A 22,978-nucleotide genomic window follows, 5' to 3' on the forward strand; every position below is an offset into this window, starting at 1 on the left:
TATAACTTACCATTGAGGTGAGATAAATAATCAATATAAGCAAGAACATATTCTGGGATATCCCCGTATTTCTTCAGTCCTAACTCAAAAATCTTGAAGGCTACCGATGTGTCCTGCAAAAGGAGTCATTGGTTCAGGCTTAAAACTGTGACCTCTCAATTCCGATGAACAAAGAAAAGCAAAATCTGCGTAATATTTAAAAAACAATACCAACTGTATTTTATCAGTACATTAAATGACCCTGTAACTATAACGCAATTCTGGTTTTATTAAAAAGCCACTAGCACCCTTCAAGGTTTCATGAAATACAGGTTTTTAATACAATGGATTATGGTAAAAGCAAGTTCCTATGTGCAGATTCCCTCGCTGAAAGACAACTATTAGATCCTGCAGGAAGCCACTTATTTCAGGAAGAAATACACATAAGGAGTATGGTACAACAGCAGACATGCTGTCTTTGTGGTATAGGAAAATCATTGCGCTTTTTTCTAAACTGGGCTGATGGAAAAGACAGAGGGGAGGAGCCAGCCACACACAGAAAAATTGAAAGCACATCCGGCTCCAAAGACCCCGTCTATACCCCACTGTAAGCCAGCATCCCAGTGTACCCTATGGATGACAGAGAAACTCCCATATGTCCCCATTTCCAGAGTTGATACTTTTGTCCTTATTCGCAATGATTTAGGAGGCACGTCACTGCCATGGCTACCAGAGCAAGATGGCCCTAGTGTCCTTGGATATTGAGCGGTGACTTTAGAGTAGGGGAGAGGTTTTCAATGAAGGCCTAGCACTTTGAAATACTTGTCATGCTCCCTAACATGGCAGGGGTATACCCCCTTTCTGAGCAGCGTCCCGATTTAGATATGTTAGGACGTATGCACAGCCTTCTATATTCTGTTTTATCCTATTGGATCATTTAGTGTTTAAGTTTGGTTTGAGGGAAAGGTGAACATGAACAGAGAGCAGCAATTCCACAGAAAACCTGAAGATGGTGCTGCTGTCACCGATATCTATTAGCAGTGATGTACACAAGAGGCGTCCAAGCCTCTTCTTGCTCTATTGCCAGATTTGTTATTATAGACGAAGCTTGTTTATAATGCCGGCTGATATGTTATTTAAAATTATTAATGAGATTAAGGGTATGAGGGCCCATTTGAAGGTTAGAGGGACCCAAGGCGTTTTATGCTCCACTAAAGGATGAGGCCACAGAGGCATTACAAATAATGTTCTCTCTCTGAAAACAATCTACAGAGGAAGGAGACATTATGCAGAATTACAAAATATTCTTCTTTTATTGGTTATAAATCCAAACAGACAACAACATATGTGTTTCATAAGGGTAAGCATATAGACCACAGTACATGTGTCAGTTTCTGACCTTGCTGCAATAATACTCCATTAAGGCCGCTGTGACGTAGACATGATGGCGGGTCCTAAGATCTTCCCTGGCTTTCTTGAAAATCATTCTCCCAGACTTGATGCCCTCTGCCCGCCTCGCAAATTTCATGTACTGGATATAAACCTGGGTAACAGATACACGATACACAGTAAGCTGTAGAGTGGTTATTAAATAACGTGACATTTACAGACAATTTGGATTTCCGGTCAGAAACCGATAAACATTTTGTTTAGCTCTGTAGACGTATGAAACATTTTTTGCACATGCTCCTCAGTGTTGAATAACATTACTTTGGGGGTCATCCCCTTGTTTTTCACAGTTTTCAAAGTGTCACTATACAAATTATAGGAGGTCCCTTTCCCGTTGCGATTCTATTTTGTGCTACAAACTAATACACATATTATGATGGGATAAGGTCAATTTACCGGCTGTAGGGATCCCGCCGGTCAGGATAGCGAAGCTGGAATCCCGCCAGCTGACAATGCCGCCAACCGGAATCCCAGCGCAACTGGACTATTCCCACTCATGGGTGTCCACGACACCCATAGAAGCGGAACAGATCCTGTGGCGAGCATAGCGACCCACTGAGCCCGCAAGGGAACTCTCTGCGCTCTCCCCGCTGCCAGAAATCTGGCGGGTGGGATGCCGCTGTCAGAATATGGACAGCCAGCATACCGTCCGCCGGTGAATCATACTGAATCTATGATCTGTATTTTAAAGCTATTATTTGTACATATCTCCTATTCTGAATATTTTATTACCACATTTTACAAATTTGTAACAGTGAAGTTTAGGATTTTAATACCTACAGGTAAATCCTTTTCTCGTAGTCCATAAGGGATATTGGGGACACATTAGTACGATGGGGTATAGATGGGGTCCAAAGGAGCCGGTGCACTTTAAATTTCTTCACTGGGTGTGCTGGCTCCTCCCCTCTATGCCCCCTCCCACAGGCAGTTACAGGTAAAACAGTGCCCGAAGGAGAAAGGACATACTTGAGAGAAGGGTGGGAACGTGCAGAGACATCTGCAACACCGGCTGCCCAAAATGGGTATCCTCTTTGGCCAGGGTATCAAACTTGTAGAACTTCACAAAGGTATTCTTCCCCGACCTGGTAGCAGCTCGGCACAGTTGCAGGGCCGAGACTCCACAGGCAGCCGCCCAGGAAGACCCCACTGATCTTGTAGAGTGGGCCTTCAGAGACTGTGGAACAGGTAAGGCTGCCGACACATAGGCCTTCTGAATAGTGAGCCTAAGCCAATGAGCAATGGTCTGCTTTGAAGCAGGACAACCCTTTTTCTGTGCGTCATATAGCATGAACAAGGAATCAGTCTTTCTGATCTGAGCCGTCCTCTTGACATAGATCTTCAAGGCTCGCACAGCATCTGGGAACCCAATAGGTTGAAGCAGAGATGACCTTCGGCAGGAACTGCTGCCTAGTCCTGAGCTCCACTCTTTCCTCGTGAAAAACCAAGTAGGGACTTTTACACGATAAGGCCCCCAATTCTGAGACACGTCTAGCAGAAGCTAGGGCCAGCAACATCACCGCCTTCCACGTGAGTTACTTGTCTTCTACAGTCATCAGAGGTTCAAACCAGGAGGACTGTAGAAATGTCAACACCACATCCAAATCCCAAGGTGCCGTGGGCAGCACAAACAGAGGTTGTATGTGAAGCACCCCTTGCAAGAAGGTCTGAACTTCAGGCAACACAGCAAACTTCTTTTGGAAGAAGATTGAAAGAGCTGAAATCTGGACTTTTAGGGAACCTGGCCATAAGCCTTTATCTACACCAGTCTGCAGGAAACAGAGGAACCTCCCCAAGTGTAACTCCGCAGGCTGATATGTGCGCTCCTCGCACCAGGAAACATATCTCCTCCAGATATGATGATAGTGTCTTGACGTCACAGGCTTTCTGGCTTGCACCATGGTGGCAATGACCTTCTTGGAAAGTCCCTTGTGAGCTAGGATGTTCTGCTCAACTTCCATGCCACCGAAAGTCCGGGTAGACCAACAGTCCTTGCTGAAGAAGATCCCTTCTTATTGGTAGAGGCCAAGGGTTGTCTACGGACATGCCCAGAAGATCCGCGTACCAAGGTCTCCGGGACAATCAAGATTGCCTGCACTCCTTGATGTCTAATCCTCTTGAGCACCCGCGGGATCAACGGAATCGGAGGAAATAGATAGACCAGCCCGTAAGGCCAAGGCGATGTCAGTGCATCCACTCTGGTTTGCGAACAATAACAGCAAAGTTTCTTGTTGAGGCGAGACGCCATTATGTCTATCTGTGGGCATCCCCACCTGTCGATGATCTGTTGAAACACCTGAAGTCGCCACTCTCCTGGGTGAAGATCGTTACGACTCAGGAAGTCCACTTCCCAGTTGTCCACACCCGGAATGAAGATTGCGGACAGTGCTCGTGCATTTCTTTCCGCCTACAGGAGAATCCTTGACACCTCTCGCATGCAGACCCTGCTTTTAGTCCCTCCTTGTCGATTGATGCACGCCACAGCTGTAGCGTTGTCAGACTGTACCTGGATCGCATGATCCCTTAGCAGAGGGGAGGCGTGAATCAGAGCATTGTTAATAGCCCGAAATTCCAAAATGTTGATCGAAAGTAGGGCCTCTTGGGCAGACCACCTGCCCTGGAACTGCACCCCTTGGGTGACAGCTCCCCATCATCTCAGACTTGCATCTGTCATGAGGAGGATCCAATCCTGAAGCCCGAAGCGCCGACCTTCCAGGAGATTGGAAGACTGTAGCCACCACAGGAGTGAAATCCTGGCCTGGGGTGATCGTTGTATCATCCGGAGCATCAGATGATGTCAACCGGACCACTTGTTCAGGATATCCAACTGAAAAGGTCTGGCATGGAACCTTCCATACTGGATCGCCTCGTATGAGGCTACCATCTTCCCCAACAATTTTATGCAAAGATGAATGGCTACTCGAGCAGGTCAGAGAACCATGCGAACCATTTCCGGGAGTGCTCTCGCTTTGTCCTCTGGGAGGAAACACTTTCTGTGCTACAGTATCCAGTAGCATTCCCAGAAACAGGAGTCACTGAGATGGATCCATGTGGGACTTCTGTAGATTGAGGATCCACCCATGGTGTGACAGAAGTTGGATAGTGCGATCTATATGGAGCAATAGAAGCTCCCTGGAACTCACTTTTATCAGGAGATCGTCCAGGTAAGGGACCACATTGACCCCCTGGACCCGGAACGTCATTTCCGCCATCACCTTCGTGAACACCCTCTGAGCCGTAGACAGGCCGAAGGGTAACGCCTGGAACTGGTAGTGATCGTTCAGCAGGGCAAACTTCAGATAAGCCTGATGAGGAGGCCAAATCGGGATATGGAGATAGGCGTCCTTGATATCCAGGGATATCAGGAATTCCACTTCTTCTAGGCCTGCAATCACTGCTCTCAAAGATTCCATCTTGAACTTGAAAACCTTCAGGTAAGGGTTCAAGGACTTCAGTTTCAAAATGGGTTCTTACTGACCCGTCCAGTTTTGGCACTACAGATTGGAGTAGTAACCCTGTTCTTGTTGTTGCAGTGGTACTAGAACAATGACCCGGGACTGAACCAGCTTGTTGATGGCCAGCAGCAGCGTAACACGCGTATCCTCCAAAGCTGGTACGCTTGATTTGAAAAATCGGTGCGGAGGAGCACCGTTGAACTCCAGCTTGTATCCTTGGGAGACGAGGTCCCTTACCTAGGAATCCTGGCAGGAACTTTCCCAGATGTGGCTGAAGTGACGCAACTGAGCTCCCATCTTGAGATCCCCTCGGGGTGGGCGGGCACCGTCATGCTGAGGCTTTAGTGGAAGCTGAACTGGTGCCCTGTTCCTGAGAGCTGGCAACAGCTGGTTTCTTAGGCTTACCTCTGGTGCCTCTAGCTGCGTTGGAGGCCCCTCTGGCCCTAGATCGAAATCTGGTGGACCGAAAGGACTGAGTAGAAGGTCACAGATAAATACGTCTAGCTGGCAGGGCCCCTGAGGGAAGAAACATGGCCTTAGAGATCCACGCGTCCAATTCACCCCCGAAGAGCCGTTCCCATGTAAAGGGAAGGGTTTCCACATTGCGCTTGGATTCTGCGTCCGCAATCCACTGACGCAACCACAAGGCCCTGCGTGCTCACACTGCCATAGCAGTAGTCCTAGCATTAATATTGACAATCTCTTTGAGCGAGTCAAAGAGCATGCGTGCCGCATCCTGAATGTGTTTTAGAAGAGTCACCATAGTAACCAGGGTCATATCCTCAGAAAGACCCTCCTGAATTTGAGTAGCCCACGTATGGATAGCATGTGTAATCCAGCAACCTGCTATGACCGGTCTTTGAGATATACCTGCAGCTGTGTAGATAGATTTCAGAGTGGTCTCAATTTTCCTATACCCGGGGTCCTTCATGGTAAAAGTCCGGAGCAGGGAATACCCCCTTCTTAGAGAGGCGAGAGACAGACGTCTACAGCCGGGGATTCTTCCCAGAATTTTCTGCCTTCAGGGGCAAAAGGGCAAGTATGCAAAAAACGTTTTGACACCTGATACTTCTTATCTGGATTTTTCCAGCCTAACTTAATAAGTCATCTAATTCTTTAGAATCTGGGAATGTGACACTCAAGTTTGTTCTGTGTGAGGAAAAACAACTGCTGTGTTGCAGTGACCTCTAGAGGGAGTTTTAACACATCCCGTATAGCCAGAATGAAGGGTTCAATACGCTGTGTAGGAGTGGAGTCCCCACTTACAAGTCCACATCGTCCCCATCCTCCTGTATATCCTCATCAGAGTCTGATAGCAACGCAAGTAATGCAAGTTTTTGAGGACCTGCAGCAGAGAGGGGGGAATGGGGAACATCAGCCCTAGCAGCTAAATTTGCAACAGCCTGCAGCAAATCTTGCGTTTTATGGGCATTTGCAGTGAGCTGAGAGGACATAGGAGACATCATAGTTTTGATGGCACCGAACCAGGGAGGCTCTTGACCCTCCCCCACATTCTCCTCAATGTTTTGTAAGGACTGACTACATTGTTCACAAGAAATGGAGCCAAAAGAAAGTCGGGAGAATCTGGTGTTACACACACTGCATAACTTGTGTTTTACCATGATGAAAGTAATACACCAACATATACATACAATACAGACAATATAATGCAAGCCTGCTTCACTGTATGTGAGAGGAGACAGAGAGAAGGCGCCAGCACACCCCAAGTTATATAGCCTCAGTGAAGCTGCTAGCTGTAACTCAGTGAAACACTGTATTTACATATCTATCTTCCCTAACAGGATGTAGGAATGTGCACAATAGCGGCTCTCCCCCTGAGTTACACCCTGTAGCAGTGATCCAGCATGTCCCAGCTCCGCTCCCCCCATCGCAAAGTTTCCCAAAAATGCTTAAATCGTCACACGTGTTAGGTTAAGCCACCGCTAGCCAGTTTTCACATGGGGCTATAGCGGGTCCCCCCCCCAGGAAGGTCCCGTATGCCTCCCCTGCGTGTCAGTCGCACAATGAACCTGGGGACCCCCCTAGCGGGACCCCCGGTCTGTACTCACCACAGTTGTCACTTTCAGGCTTAGGTTAGGGGTGTGCGGCGTGCTGCGATTGCGACAGATATTGCGCAGTGCCCCGCTGAACAAACAACCTCTCAGGACAGTGGTCCTGCAGCGGGGAAGCGGCTGACACCACGCAAGGCCAGTGACCAGTGACCGCGTCCCCCCCCCCCCCCCCCCTTCTCCCCTAACTCCCACGGCGCAGGTATGCTGTTGCCCAAACGGCATACCGAAAATAATTAAAGTTTTTAACTAAAACTGAAGAAAACTCTGGAGCAACCTCTCCTGAGGGCACTTTTTTCTAAACTGCCTGTGGAAGGGGGCATAGAGGGGAGGAGTCAGCACACCCAGAGGAAGAAATTTAAAGTGCACTGGCTCCTTTGGACCCTGTCTATACCCATCGTACTAATGTGTCCCCAATATCCCTTATGGATGCTAGAGAAAATTGTAAACTGGAACCAAAGTAACATCCATAATATGGGGCCCATCTGTGCAAGATTACAGACCCCTGATTTACAATTTCCTAATGATCATAATGAAACATAGGCCGATGAACCTTACCAAGGTGGGATCAATATCTTCTATAGTGAGGAGCCTATTATATATACTGTGCGTCTTTTCATACTTCATGCGGCTCTACAAAGAGAAGAGAATTTCATGACACAACAAAGATTTATGAACATGCTGACAAATGCCACAATATGTGAAAATAACTTTGGGGGCTGCTAAGGAAATGAAAGAATCCAATGATAAAGTAAAGGCTACATAAGAAGGGTATATGGTCTGTGTGAGCCCTACAAAGGGGCAGAATAGGGTGAGTCAGAAGGCCCAATGAGGGGGTGAAAGGCTTATTTCTAGAGTCATTGTGTGTCTGACACAAACCTCTTCATAGTCAGCGTAGGCGAAATATAGCAGCATATTCTTCTTCAGCAAGGTACTAATTGCACGTTCATAAATATTTGCAGCTTCGTCGCTGAATAGCTTTGCATTGTTCATGTCCTGTAACACATCATATTTCCATGAAAACAAAAAAGGTTACAATTCTAGAACCAGTAACACAAATTCTACCTAACTCTTGTTTTATTGGCTCATAAACATGGCACAGTCCCTGGAGCAGATGCATTAAGCCTGGAGAAGTGATAAAGCAGTGATAAGTGGAAGGTGAAAATGCACCAGCCAATCAGCTACTATCATTTTTCAAAACCTGTAATGATTGGCTGGTGCATTATCCACTCCCAGTTATCACTTCTCCAGGCTTAATACATCTGTCCCACTGAGTGTCCCTTAAGATCAAAGAGAAGAGTAGCAGACTTCACATTATAACTTAAAACATTCCAAGACCGCATGATATTCAGTAGACCAAACTTCATATTTTGTGAGGAGACGATTTTAAAGAAGCACAGGCAAGTAAAATCTTTATGGGGCTTGTTTTTATAGCGCTTTAGAATAAATGTACACTATAGCCTATATAATAAAGGCTAATGCTGCTCCTCACCTCTATGGGGGGGAATTCAAATATTTTGCGCACCAGTGGCCACTGGACGGCCTTAATGTAGTAATTCAAGTGTTGCTCCGTTTGGCCGCACACAGCCGCCAGCGCCGACATTACCGTTATGTTGTTCCGACAATTTGACACACATTTTGCAATAAAAACCAAAAAATATTCACGCTAAAATGTAATGGAATAGTTCTCCTACACACTTACAGGTCCCAGGGTCACTGACAGAATTGTAGGTCCAAGATGTGTCTATTTGGTATATCACAGCTGTGTACATGAATTCATAGTTTGGGAGAAAGTAGCCCTGGGATTAGGAAGACCAATAATAGGGGGGTGGTATTATTTGGGGTGGGGGTGGGAGGAGAGGTACTATTGGTGACATGCACACAATTTCACAAGTGTTTGAAGGACACATCTGATAAGATGGGGAGGGGATGAAGAAAATGTTCACTTTTTCAACTTTATTATAACATTTAACATATTTAAAATTGTTTATTTTATATTCTGTGAGACAGATACGGGAGGTTATAATGGATCTCATGCACAATAAAACTATTTAGATCCAGTCGTATGTAACCTGCTATCAGCATCTTGGGAGATGTGATCTGGACTTACCCTTCACTTATACTCAGGGCTGTTGAGAGCCACGCCATGCCGCGGTAAAGGGGCGGGGCTTAATAAAGTGGGCATTACTATGCCCTTTATAATATAAAAGTATTTTAAAAATAAGAATTTACTTACCGATAATTCTATTTCTCATAGTCCGTAGTGGATGCTGGGGACTCCGAAAGGACCATGGGGAATAGCGGCTCCGCAGGAGACTGGGCACAAAAGTAAAAAGCTTTAGGACTACCTGGTGTGCACTGGCTCCTCCCCCTATGACCCTCCTCCAAGCCTCAGTTAGGATACTGTGCCCGGACGAGCGTACACAATAAGGAAGGATTTTGAATCCCGGGTAAGACTCATACCAGCCACACCAATCACACCGTACAACTTGTGATCTGAACCCAGTTAACAGCATGATAACAGAAGGAGCCTCTGAAAAGATGGCTCACAACAACAATAACCCGATTTTTGTAACAATAACTATGTACAAGTAATGCAGACAATCCGCACTTGGGATGGGCGCCCAGCATCCACTACGGACTATGAGAAATAGAATTATCGGTAAGTAAATTCTTATTTTCTCTAACGTCCTAGTGGATGCTGGGGACTCCGAAAGGACCATGGGGATTATACCAAAGCTCCCAAACGGGCGGGAGAGTGCGGATGACTCTGCAGCACCGAATAAGAGAACTCCAGGTCCTCCTCAGCCAGGGTATCAAATTTGTAGAATTTAGCAAACGTGTTTGCCCCTGACCAAGTAGCTGCTCGGCAAAGTTGTAAAGCCGAGACCCCTCGGGCAGCCGCCCAAGATGAGCCCACTTTCCGTGTGGAATGGGCTTTTACAGATTTTGGCTGTGGCAGGCCTGCCACAGAATGTGCAAGCTGAATTGTACTACAAATCCAACGAGCAATCGTCTGCTTAGAAGCAGGAGCACCCAGCTTGTTGGGTGCATACAGGATAAACAGCGAGTCAGATTTTCTGACTCCAGCCGTCCTGGAAACATATATTTTCAGGGCCCTGACTACGTCCAGCAACTTGGAATCCTCCAAGTCCCTAGTAGCCGCAGGCACCACAATAGGCTGGTTTAAGTGAAAAGCTGAAACCACCTTAGGGAGAAATTGAGGACGAGTCCTCAATTCTGCCCTGTCCGTATGAAAAATTAGGTAAGGGCTTTTATAGGATAAAGCCGCCAATTCTGAAACACGCCTGGCTGAAGCCAGGGCTAACAGCATTACCACTTTCCATGTGAGATATTTTAAGTCCACAGTGGTGAGTGGTTCAAACCAATGTGATTTTAGGAATCCTAACACTACATTGAGATCCCAAGGTGCCACTGGAGGCACAAAAGGAGGCTGTATATGCAGTACTCCCTTGACAAACGTCTGAACTTCAGGAACAGAAGCTAGTTCTTTTTGGAAGAATATTGACAGGGCCGAAATTTGAACCTTAATGGACCCTAATTTGAGGCCCATAGACAGTCCTGTTTGCAGGAAATGCAGGAATCGACCCAGTTGAAATTCCTCTGTAGGGGCCTTCCTGGCCTCGCACCACGCAACATATTTTCGCCAAATACGGTGATAATGTTGTACGGTCACATCCTTCCTGGCTTTGATCAGGGTAGGGATGACTTCATCCGGAATGCCTTTTTCCTTCAGGATCCGGCGTTCAACCGCCATGCCGTCAAACGCAGCCGCGGTAAGTCTTGGAACAGACATGGTCCCTGCTGGAGCAGGTCCTTTCTTACGAGGTAGAGGCCACGGGTCTTCCGTGAGCATCTCTTGAATTTCCGGGTACCAAGTCCTTCTTGGCCAATCCGGAGCCACGAGTATAGTCTTTACTCCTCTCCTTCTTATGATTCTCAGTACTTTTGGTATGAGAGGAAGAGGAGGGAACACATACACTGACTGGTACACCCACGGTGTTACCAGAGCGTCCACAGCTATTGCCTGAGGGTCCCTTGACCTGGCGCAATACCTGTCCAGTTTTTTGTTGAGGCGGGACGCCATCATGTCCACCTTTGGTTTTTCCCAACGGTTCACAATCATGTGGAAGACTTCTGGGTGAAGTCCCCACTCCCCCGGGTGAAGATCGTGCCTGCTGAGGAAGTCTGCTTCCCAGTTGTCCACTCCCGGAATGAACACTGCTGACAGTGCTATCACATGTTTTTCCGTCCAGCGAAGAATCCTTGCCACTTCCGTCATTGCCCTCCTGCTTCTTGTGCCGCCCTGTCTGTTTACGTGGGCGACTGCCGATGTTGTCCGACTGGATCAACACCGGCTGACCCTGAAGCAGAGGTCTCGCCTGACTTAGGGCATTGTAAATGGCCCTTAGTTCCAGGATATTTATGTGAAGTGACGTTTCCATGCTTGACCACAAGCCCTGGAAATTTCTTCCCTGTGTGACTGCTCCCCAGCCTCTCAGGCTGGCATCCGTGGTCACCGGGACCCAATCCTGAATGCCGAATCTGCGGCCCTCTAGGAGATGAGCACTCTGTAACCACCACAGGAGAGACACCCTTGTTCTTGGAGACAGGGTTATCCGCTGATGCATTTGAAGATGCGATCCGGACCATTTGTCCAGCAGATCCCACTGAAAAGTTCTTGCGTGGAATCTGCCGAATGGAATCGCTTCGTAAGAAGCCACCATCTTTCCCAGGACCCTTGTGCATTAATGTACTGACACTTGGCCTGGTCTTAGGAGGTTCCTGACTAGGTCGGATAACTCCCTGGCTTTCTCTTCCGGGAGTAACACCTTTTTCTGTACTGTGTCCAGAATCATTCCTAGGAACAGCAGACGTGTCGTCGGAATCAGCTGCGATTTTGGAATGTTTTGTACCACAAACCTGAGGTACCCTTGGTGAGAAGGGCAAATTGGGACATGGAGGTAAGCATCCTTGATGTCCAGAGACACCATATAGTCCCCTTCTTCCAGGTTCGCTATCACTGCTCTGAGTGACTCCATCTTGAACTTGAACCTTTTTATGTAAGTGTTCAAGGATTTCAGATTTAAAATGGGTCTCACCGAGCCGTCCGGCTTCGGTACCACAAACAGCGTGGAATAATACCCCTTTCCCTGGTGAAGGAGGGGTACCTTGATTATCACTTGCTGGGAATACAGCTTGTGAATGGCTTCCAATACCGCCTCCCTGTCGGGGAGAGACGTTGGTAAAGCAGACTTCAGGAACCGGCGAGGGGGAGACGTCTCGAATTCCAATTTGTACCCCTGAGATACTACCTGCAGGATCCAGGGGTCCACTTGCGAGTGAGCCCACTGCGCTCTGAAATTCTTGAGACGGGCCCCCACCGTGCCTGAGTCCGCTTGTAAGGCCCCAGCGTCATGCTGAGGACTTGGCAGAAGCGGGGGAGGGCTTCTGTTCCTGGGAAGAGGCTGTCTGCTGCAGTCTTTTTCCCCTTCCTCTGCCCCGGGGCAGATATGAGTGGCCTTTTGCCCGCTTGCCCTTATGGGGACGAAAGGACTGAGCCTGAAAAGACGGTATCTTTTTCTGCTGCGAGGTGACTTGGGGTAAAAAGGTGGATTTCCCAGCCGTTGCCGTGGCCACCAGGTCCGATAGACCGACCCCAAATAACTCCTCCCCTTTATACGGCAATACTTCCATATGCCGTTTGGAATCCGCATCACCTGACCACTGTCGCGTCCATAACCCCCTTCTGGCAGAAATGGACATCGCACTTACTCTTGATGCCAGAGTGCAAATATCCCTCTGTGCATCTCGCATATATAGAAATGCATCCTTTAAATGCTCTATAGTCAATAAAATACTGTCCCTGTCAAGGGTATCAATATTTTCAGTCAGGGAATCCGACCAAGCCACCCCAGCGCTGCACATCCAGGCTGAGGCGATCGCTGGTCGCAGTATAACACCAGTATGTGTGTATATACTTTTTAGGATATTTTCCAGCCTCCTATCAGCTGGCTCCTTGAGGGCGGCCCTATCTGGAGACGGTACCGCCACTTGTTTTGATAAGCGTGTGAGCGCTTTATCCACCCTAAGGGGTGTTTCCCAACGCGCCCTAACTTCTGGCGGGAAAGGGTATACCGCCAATAATTTTCTATCGGGGGAAACCCACGCATCATCACACACTTCATTTAATTTATCTGATTCAGGAAAAACTACAGGTAGTTTTTTTACACTCCACATAATACCCTTTTTTGTGGTACTTGTAGTATCAGAAATATGTAACACCTCCTTCATTGCCCTTAACAAGTAACGTGTGGCCCTAAAGGAAAATACGTTTGTTTCTTCACCGTCGACACTGGAGTCAGTGTCCGTGTCTGTGTCGACCGACTGAGGTAAAAGGACGTTTTAACGCCCCTGACGGTGTTTGAGACGCCTGGACAGGTACTAATTGGTTTGCCGGCCGTCTCATGTCGTCAACCGACCTTGCAGCGTGTTGACATTATCACGTAATTCCTTAAATAAGCCATCCATTCCGGTGTCGACTCCCTAGAGAGTGACATCACCATTACAGGCAATTGCTCCGCCTCCTCACCAACATCGTCCTCATACATGTCGACACACACGTACCGACACACAGCACACACACAGGGAATGCTCTGATAGAGGACAGGACCCCACTAGCCCTTTGGAGAGACAGAGGGAGAGTTTGCCAGCACACACCAAAACGCTATAATTATACAGGGACAACCTTTATAAAAGTGTTTTTCCCTTATAGCATCTTAATATATATAATCATATCGCCAAATAAGTGCCCCCCCTCTCTGTTTTAACCCTGTTTCTGTAGTGCAGTGCAGGGGAGAGCCTGGGAGCCTTCCCACCAGCATTTCTGTGAGGGAAAATGGCGCTGTGTGCTGAGGAGAATAGGCCCCGCCCCCTTTTCGGCGGGCTTCTTCTCCCGTTTTTCTGAGACCTGGCAGGGGTTAAATACATCCATATAGCCCCAGGGGCTATATGTGATGTATCTTTTAGCCAGTATAGGTATTTCATTGCTGCCCAGGGCGCCCCCCGCAGCGCCCTGCACCCTCCGTGACCGCTGGTGTGAAGTGTGTGACAACAATGGCGCACAGCTGCAGTGCTGTGCGCTACCTCATGAAGACTGAAAAGTCTTCTGCCGCCGGTTTCTGGACCTCTTCACTTTTCGGCATCTGCAAGGGGGTCGGCGGCGCGGCTCCGGGACCGGACTCCATGGCTGGGCCTGTGTTCGATCCCTCTGGAGCTAATGGTGTCCAGTAGCCTAAGAAGCCAATCCATCCTGCACGCAGGTGAGTTCACTTCTTCTCCCCTAAGTCCCTCGTTGCAGTGAGCCTGTTGCCAGCAGGACTCACTGTAAAATAAAAAACCTAAAAACTTTTTCTAAGCAGCTCTTTAGGAGAGCCACCTAGATTGCACCCTGCTCGGACGGGCACAAAAACCTAACTGAGGCTTGGAGGAGGGTCATAGGGGGAGGAGCCAGTGCACACCACCTGATCCTAAAGCTTTATTTTTGTGCCCTGTCTCCTGCGGAGCCGCTAATCCCCATGGTCCTTTCGGAGTCCCCAGCATCCACTAGGACGTTAGAGAAAATGAAATAATTGCGAGGCCGCAGAGCGGCACCGCATGCTCCACAAGGGGGGCACCTATTTAACGCAGAGGGTCATCAGGGGGACACCCACTTCCTGCCTTTCTTAATCTGGAAGTGGGTCCCTCCCCAGCCAGCACCATCTTCCCTGTGGCCACTAGAGAGCAAAGACTCTGGCAAAGTGCTAGGAGTCTTTGCTTTCTATGTGCAGCGCTATCTTCCTGAAGATATCACCGGGAAAATGGCGCCGCCATCAGCCGGCCACAGCACAGGGAAGGGGGAGGAGGTGTCTTGGGCTGTTAGTGGACTCAGCCAACCCCTCCCACGGGGCCACTCCAGCAGCCCGGGCCCAGGTAATTTGTATGTGTGTGTGCCTGTATGCGGAGCACAACAGACCTTGGCATGTAAAAAAGCCACAGCTGCTGCATCATTGCACTTCATATACAGATTCAGAGTCGCTCAGAGATACACAAGTGCTGCAAATCAAATTAATCATCACAGTCTCCCAGGTGTGTCCTAGTTGTACTTCACTGCGACTAAGATGCAGTGCTTGCAGGGTTTAACAGGACCTGGCGCACCGAGAGGGGCTGTTCTGCGTGACTACAGCAACAATGTATGAGGACAAATCTGTACATTTCGCAGGAACATCACAACATCCTGCATTGGGCTGCAGTCATCTGATTTGTTACAGTACATCAGTCACTGAGACGCAGTCAGTCTTGTGTTGGATACACTGCAATCTTATAAAGCAATGGACTGTCATAGCTGCTGTGATAAACAGACATACCCCTTTCTCAGCGAGCAGCTTGCTGGACTGCTCCAGGTATTGGGCAGCTTCGTACCAGATGTCCGGATGATGTCCCAGCACCAGCAGACACTGTTCGTAAGCGAACATGACTGAAAGAGAACACACTGGTTACTGAATGCGGAACATGTGCACAGAACAGACAATGCACCAGAGAGAGCAGCCTGATATTCACAGAGGGATGAAAAGCTATGGTTCTCAAAGTAAACCTGTTTAGCAGAGCAGCCTATTCCATGAGAGAATTTTAAGCAGATCCATCACTAGGCCCTATGATGTTAGTCTTTTTGTTTTATTTAGAATACCTTGTGCATTATATAGAAATCAAAGAAAAGATGTTTATCTGTTGGTGCCATTGCTGGACAGGTTATATTCAGCTGATACAACAAGAAACTGTGACATAAGAGAAGATGATGGCCCGGGAGTGACCATAATGCCATCTGAATGCTCGGGAGAATACAGGCAATTGGCCGAGAGTACCCGTCCCCATTCTGGCTTCCTCTATTCCTGCAATGCAGTGTGGAAGACAACGTACTGTAGACTCACGCACACTGAGCTCTGAATAAAATGCTCCATCTCGGAGATACATAAGACAGCAAGTAGTAAAGCAAAATAAGTGACATCAGAGGACCTGGTGGCAGGATCTTAATTCTTCAAAGTTGCCCCATAAGCTCATAACACTTCCGGGTCCCCAAGTGTACTATACCTCGTTTTGTTATGAGGGTCTGGTCTTCAGTTCGGAGAGGATTACTCTTCTCCCACTGTATATATTTCTTCCACATCTCCACCTGCTGAGCCTCCTGCGGTGTATTCTGCGGCGGCACGGAGGGAGCGTTCCGATCCAGTCCTTTCATCACAGTCTCATATTCCTTAGAACAGTCAGAAAAATCCTCATTATAGAATATGTAATCCAGATACATGTCTAGTGAAAACAAACAATGACTGAAGTATATCTCAGAGGCATTGCGGTGTGATTGTTTAGAGATGGGCAAGCTGCCTCCCATATGTGATAACTACAGACTAATAAGGGGGACATTTACTAAGCAGTGATAAGAGCGGAGAAGTGAGCCAGTGGAGAAATTGCCCCAGCAACCAATCAGCAGCTCTATCATTTTATAGTATGCAAAATATAGATGTTACTTCAGTGCTGATTGGTTGCCATGGGCAACTTCTCCACTGGCTCACTGCTCCGCACCTATCACAGCTTAGTAAACGTCCCCCGTAGAGGTCTATTTACTAAGTCTTGGAAAGAGATAAAGAGTGTAGAAATAAAAGATCCAACTAACCAGCTCCCGAGTGTAATTTTTTAAACACAGCCTGAAATATAGCAGTTAGGAGCTGATTGGCTGGTACTTTACCTCCATCCACTTTCTCTCTCTACATGGCTTAGTAAATAGACCCCTAAATACCATACAGTATGTTGCTAAGGTACAGGAGGTCAAACCACTGCATGTAGCTCTGTACAGTCTGCTGAAGCTAAACACATATCATTACAGGCAGGTCTGCAATATAAATATACTTGAAAGCAGCAGGTCTGACTACTGACCACGAGGAGAAAGTAAAAATGCAGCGACACTTACCTTTGCTACTCTCCTGGCATTCATATAATCTCTACTTCGATCTTCTATCATTTTCTTTGCAAGGTGAATGTTAATACCCTGAGGATAAAAACACGTGTGTTACACATGCTGGGTGTCCAGACATACAGTGATGCCTATGACTCAGAATTAAGGGCGTACAAATTACCTCTTCATACTTGTTGTAATCTCTCCAGAGCTGTTCAATGTTAATCATGGGATTGACACAACCTCGCTGGTAGACCCTGCGGACGGCGGTGATCCTTTGGTTCTCCGCATAAGATCCCACAGCTTCCCTAATCGCCAAGAAACCAAATGCACATGACTGTGTATCCAAATGTATTATCCAGTGTGTGATCCTACAGAGCGGGCAGCCAATATTATATGAAAGAGCAAGTGTGGCTAAAATGTAACTTGCTCCTATCATTTGTATATCCACAGACTAATAGGAGATATACAAAGTTGTGACTTTTTTTTCCAGAGTTAAAATACCGTACCTTCTATTTTTCCAGCTATAGAGCTGTAAATACCACAAATAATAAGAATTTACTTACCGATAATTCTATTTCTCGGAGTCCGTAGTGGATGCTGGGGTTCCTGAAAGGACCATGGGGAATAGCGGCTCCGCAGGAGACAGGGCACAAAAAAGTAAAGCTTTACTAGGTCAGGTGGTGTGCACTGGCTCCTCCCCCTATGACCCTCCTCCAGACTCCAGTTAGGTACTGTGCCCGGACGAGCATACACAATAAGGGAGGCATTTTGAATCCCGGGTAAGACTCATACCAGCCACACCAATCACACCGTACAACTTGTGATCTAAACCCAGTTAACAGTATGACAACAGAAAGGGCCTCTTAAAGATGGCTCCTTAACAATAACCCGAATTAGTTAACAATAACTATGTACAAGTATTGCAGATAATCCGCACTTGGGATGGGCGCCCAGCATCCACTACGGACTCCGAGAAATAGAATTATCGGTAAGTAAATTCTTATTTTCTCTATCGTCCTAAGTGGATGCTGGGGTTCCTGAAAGGACCATGGGGATTATACCAAAGCTCCCAAACGGGCGGGAGAGTGCGGATGACTCTGCAGCACCGAATGAGAGAACTCCAGGTCCTCCTTTGCCAGGGTATCAAATTTGTAAAATTTTACAAACGTGTTCTCCCCCGACCACGTAGCTGCTCGGCAGAGTTGTAATGCCGAGACCCCTCGGGCAGCCGCCCAAGATGAGCCCACCTTCCTTGTGGAGTGGGCTTTTACAGTTTTAGGCTGTGGCAGGCCTGCCACAGAATGTGCAAGTTGAATTGTGTTACAAATCCAACGAGCAATCGACTGCTTAGAAGCAGGTGCGCCCAACTTGTTGGGTGCATACAATATAAACAGCGAGTCAGATTTTCTGACTCCAGCCGTCCATGCAATGTATATTTTTAAGGCTCTGACAACGTCCAACAACTTGGAGTCCTCCAAGTCGCTAGTGGCCGCAGGCACCACAATAGGTTGGTTCAGATGAAATGCTGATACCACTTTAGGGAGAAAATGCGGACGAGTCCGCAGTTCTGCCCTATCCGAATGGAAGATTAGATAAGGACTTTTATAAGATAAAGCCGCCAATTCAGATACTCTCCTGGCAGAGGCCAGGGCTAGTAACATAGTCACTTTCAATGTGAGATATTTCAAATCCACCTTTTTCAATGGTTCAAACCAATGGGATTTGAGGAAATCTAAAACTACATTTAGATCCCACGGTGCCACCGGAGGCACCACAGGAGGCTGTATATGCAGTACTCCCTTGACAAAGGTCTGGACCTCAGGGACAGAGGCCAATTCTTTTTGGAAGAATATTGACAGGGCCGAAATTTGAACCTTAATGGATCCCAATTTGAGACCCATAGATAATCCTGATTGCAGGAAATGTAGGAAACGACCCAGTTGGAATTCCTCCGTCGGAACCCTCCGATCCTCGCACCACGCTACATATTTTCGCCAAATGCGGTGATAATGTTTCACGGTGACTTCCTTCCGTGCCTTAATCAAGGTAGGAATGACTTCTTCTGGAATGCCTTTCCCTTTTAGGATCTGGCGTTCAACCGCCATGCCGTCAAACGCAGCCGCGGTAAGTCTTGAAAAAGACAGGGACCCTGCTGTAGCAGGTCCCTTCTCAGAGGTAGAGGCCACGGTTCGTCCGTGAGCATCTCTTGAAGTTCCGGATACCAAGTCCTTCTCGGCCAATCCGGAACCACTAGTATTGTTCTTACTCTTCTTTGCCGTATGATCTTCAATACCTTTGGTATGAGCGGCAGAGGAGGAAACACATACACTGACTGGTACACCCAAGGAGTTACCAGTGCGTCCACAGCTATTGCCTGTGGATCTCTTGACCTGGCGCAATATTTGTCCAGTTTCTTGTTGAGGCGAGACGCCATCATGTCTACAATTGGTCTTTCCCAACGGTCTATTAACATGTTGAAGACTTCTGGATGTAGACCCCACTCTCCCGGATGAAGATCGTGTCTGCTGAGGAAGTCTGCTTCCCAGTTGTCCACGCCCGGGATGAACACTGCTGACAGTGCTATCACGTGATTCTCCGCCCAGCGAAGAATCTTGGCAGCTTCTGCCATTGCACTCCTGCTTCTTGTGCCGCCCTGCCTGTTTACATGGGCGACCGCCGTGATGTTGTCCGACTGAATCAACACCGGCTTTCCTTGCAGGAGAAGTTCCGCCTGGCTTAGAGCATTGTAGATTGCTCTTAGTTCCAGAATGTTTATGTGAAGAGACTTTTCCAGACTCGTCCATACTCCCTGGAAGTTTCTTCCTTGTGTGACTGCTCCCCAGCCTCTCAGGCTGGCGTCCGTGGTCACCAGGATCCAATCCTGAATGCCGAATCTGCGGCCTTCTAATAGGTGAGCCTTCTGCAACCACCACAGAAGTGACACCCTTGTCTTTGGTGACAGGGTTATTCGCAGGTGCATCTGCAGATGCGACCCTGACCATTTGTCCAACAGATCCCTTTGGAATATTCTTGCATGGAATCTGCCGAATGGAATTGCTTCGTAAGAAGCCACCATTTTTCCCAGGACTCTTGTGCATTGATGTACTGACACTTTTCCTGGTTTTAGGAGGTTCCTGACCAGATCGGATAACTCCTTGGCTTTTTCCTCTGGAAGGAAAACCTTTTTCTGAACCGTGTCCAGAATCATTCCTAGGAACAGCAGACGAGTTGTCGGGATTAAATGGGATTTTGGAATATTCAGAATCCACCCGTGTTGTCTTAGCACCTCTTGAGATAGTGCTAAAGCTGTCTCCAGCTGTTCTCTGGACCTTGCCCTTATTAGGAGATCGTCCAAGTATGGGATAACTAATACGCCTTTTCTTCGAAGAAGAATCATCATCTCGGCCATTACCTTGGTAAAGACCCGAGGCGCCGTGGACAATCCGAACGGCAGCGTCTGAAACTGATAGTGACAGTTTTGAACAATGAACCTGAGGTACCCCTGGTGTGCGGGGTAAATCGGAACGTGTAGATACGCATCCTTGATGTCCAAGGATACCATAAAGTCCCCTTCTTCCAGGTTCGCTATCACTGCTCTGAGTGACTCCATCTTGAACTTGAACTTTTTTATGTAGAGGTTCAAGGACTTCAGATTTAAAATAGGCCTTACCGAGCCATCCGGCTTCGGTACCACAAATAGAGTGGAATAATACCCCTTTCCTTGTTGTAATAGGGGTACTTTGACTATCACCTGCTGAGCGTACAGCTTGTGAATGGCTTCCAACACCCTCTCCCTTTCGGAAGAGACGGTTGGTAAGGCAGACTTCAGGAAACGATGAGGAGGATCCGTCTCTAATTCCAACCTGTACCCCTGAGATATTATCTGCAGGATCCAGGGGTCTACCTGCGAGTGAGCCCACTGCGCGCTGTAATTTTTGAGACGGCCCCCCACTGTCCCCGAGTCCGCTTGAGAGGCCCCAGCGTCATGCTGAGGTTTTTGCAGGAGCCGGGGAGGGCTTCTGTTCCTGGGAAGGAGCTGCCTGTTGGTGTCTCTTCCCTCTTCCTCTGCCTCGTGGCAGGTACGACAAGCCCTTTGCTCTCTTATTTTTGTAGGAGCGAAAAGGCTGCGGTTGAAAGGTCGGTGCCTTTCTCTGTTGGGGAGTGACTTGAGGTAAAAAAGTGGATTTCCCGGCAGTAGCCGTGGCCACCAAGTCTGATAGACCAACTCCAAATAACTCCTCCCCTTTATACGGCAAAACCTCCATGTGACGTTTTGAATCCGCATCGCCTGTCCACTGTCGTGTCCATAAGGCTCTTCTGGCTGAAATGGACATAGCACTCACCCGAGATGCCAGTGTGCAAATATCCCTCTGTGCATCACACATATAGATAAATGCATCCTTTATTTGTTCTAACGACAGTAAAACATTGTCCCTATCTAGGGTATCAATATTTTCAATCAGGGATTCTGACCAAACTACTCCAGCACTGCACATCCAGGCAGTTGCTATAGCTGGTCGTAGTATAACACCTGCATGTGTGTATATATTCTTTTGAATAACTTCCATCTTTCTATCTGATGGATCCTTAAGTGCGGCCGTCTCAGGAGAGGGTGACGCCACTTGTTTGGATAAGCGTGTGAGCGCCTTGTCCACCTTAGGGGGTGTTTCCCAGCGCGCCCTAACCTCTGGCGGGAAAGGGTATAATGCCAATAACTTTTTTGAAATTATCAACTTTTTATCAGGAGCAACCCACGCTTCATCACACACGTCATTTAATTCTTCTGATTCAGGAAAAACTGTTTGTAGTTTTTTCACACCATACATAATACCCTGTTTTACGGTATCTGTAGTATCAGCTAAATGTAACGTCTCCTTCATTGCCAAAATCATATAACGTGTGGCCCTACTGGAAAATACGTTTGAATTTCTACCGTCGTCACTGGAATCAGTGCCCGTGTCTGGGTCTGTGTCGACCGACTGAGGCAAAGGGCGTTTTACAGCCCCTGACGGTGTTTGAGGCGCCTGGACAGGCATTAATTGATTGTCCGGCCGCCTCATGTCCTCAACTGACTGTTTAAGGGAAGATAAACCATCACGTAATTCCACAAATAAAGGCATCCATTCTGGTGTCGACCCCCTGGGGGGTGACATCTGCATATTTGGCAATTGCTCCGCCTCCACACCAATATCGTCCTCATACATGTCGACACCACGTACCGACACACACCGCAAACTCACAGGGAATGCTCTAATGAAGACAGGACCCACTAGCCCTTTTGGGGAGACAGAGGGAGAGTCTGCCAGCACACACCACAAAGCGCTATATATACAAGGGATATCCTTATATTAAGTGCTCCCTTATAGCTGCTTTAATATATATATATATATAGCCATTAATGTGCCCCCCCTCTCTGTTTTACCCTGTTTCTGTAGTGCAGTGCAGGGGAGAGACCTGGGAGCCGTTCTGACCAGCGGAGCTGTGACAGAAAATGGCGCCGTGTGCTGAGGAGATAGGCCCCGCCCCTTTTTTCGGCGGGTTCTTCTCCCGCTATTTTTCCAGTCAGGCAGGGGTTAAATATCTCCATATAGCCCCTATGGGCTATATGTGAGGTATTTTTAGCCTTGTATAAGGTTTATATTTGCCTCTCAGAGCGCCCCCCCCCAGCGCTCTGCACCCTCAGTGACTGCCCAGTGAAGTGTGCTGAGAGGAAAATGGCGCACAGCTGCAGTGCTGTGCGCTACCTTATGAAGACTGAGGAGTCTTCAGCCGCCGGTTTCCGGACCTCTTCACGCTTCAGCATCTGCAAGGGGGTCGGCGGCGCGGCTCCGGGACCGGACTCCACGGCTGGGCCTGTGTTCGATCCCTCTGGAGCTAATGGTGTCCAGTAGCCAAGCAGCAAATCCACTCTGCATGCAGGTGAGTTTACTACTTTCCCCCTAAGTCCCACGTTGCAGTGATCCTGTTGCCAGCAGGACTCACTGTAAAGAAAAAAACCTAAACTAAACTTTCTCTAAGCA

General features: G+C 47.9%; 1 protein-coding gene across 1 annotated transcript in view; it reads right to left on the minus strand.

Moving 5' to 3' along the window:
* The window catches only part of CSTF3 (cleavage stimulation factor subunit 3), a 163,359-nt gene that overhangs the window by 30,088 nt on the left and 110,293 nt on the right, over positions 1-22,978 (minus strand). Inside the window, exons 8-15 of the mRNA XM_063944484.1 lie at positions 17,137-17,263; positions 16,971-17,048; positions 16,097-16,259; positions 15,376-15,485; positions 7,829-7,945; positions 7,508-7,582; positions 1,379-1,522; positions 11-113 (exon numbers count right to left, since the gene is read on the minus strand). Coding sequence (XP_063800554.1) covers positions 11-113; positions 1,379-1,522; positions 7,508-7,582; positions 7,829-7,945; positions 15,376-15,485; positions 16,097-16,259; positions 16,971-17,048; positions 17,137-17,263 — 917 coding nt within the window. The remainder of the gene's footprint in view (positions 1-10; positions 114-1,378; positions 1,523-7,507; positions 7,583-7,828; positions 7,946-15,375; positions 15,486-16,096; positions 16,260-16,970; positions 17,049-17,136; positions 17,264-22,978) is intronic.

This window comes from Pseudophryne corroboree, chromosome 11, assembly GCF_028390025.1.
Source record: "Pseudophryne corroboree isolate aPseCor3 chromosome 11, aPseCor3.hap2, whole genome shotgun sequence".
NCBI classification, from domain to species: Eukaryota; Metazoa; Chordata; class Amphibia; order Anura; family Myobatrachidae; genus Pseudophryne; species Pseudophryne corroboree.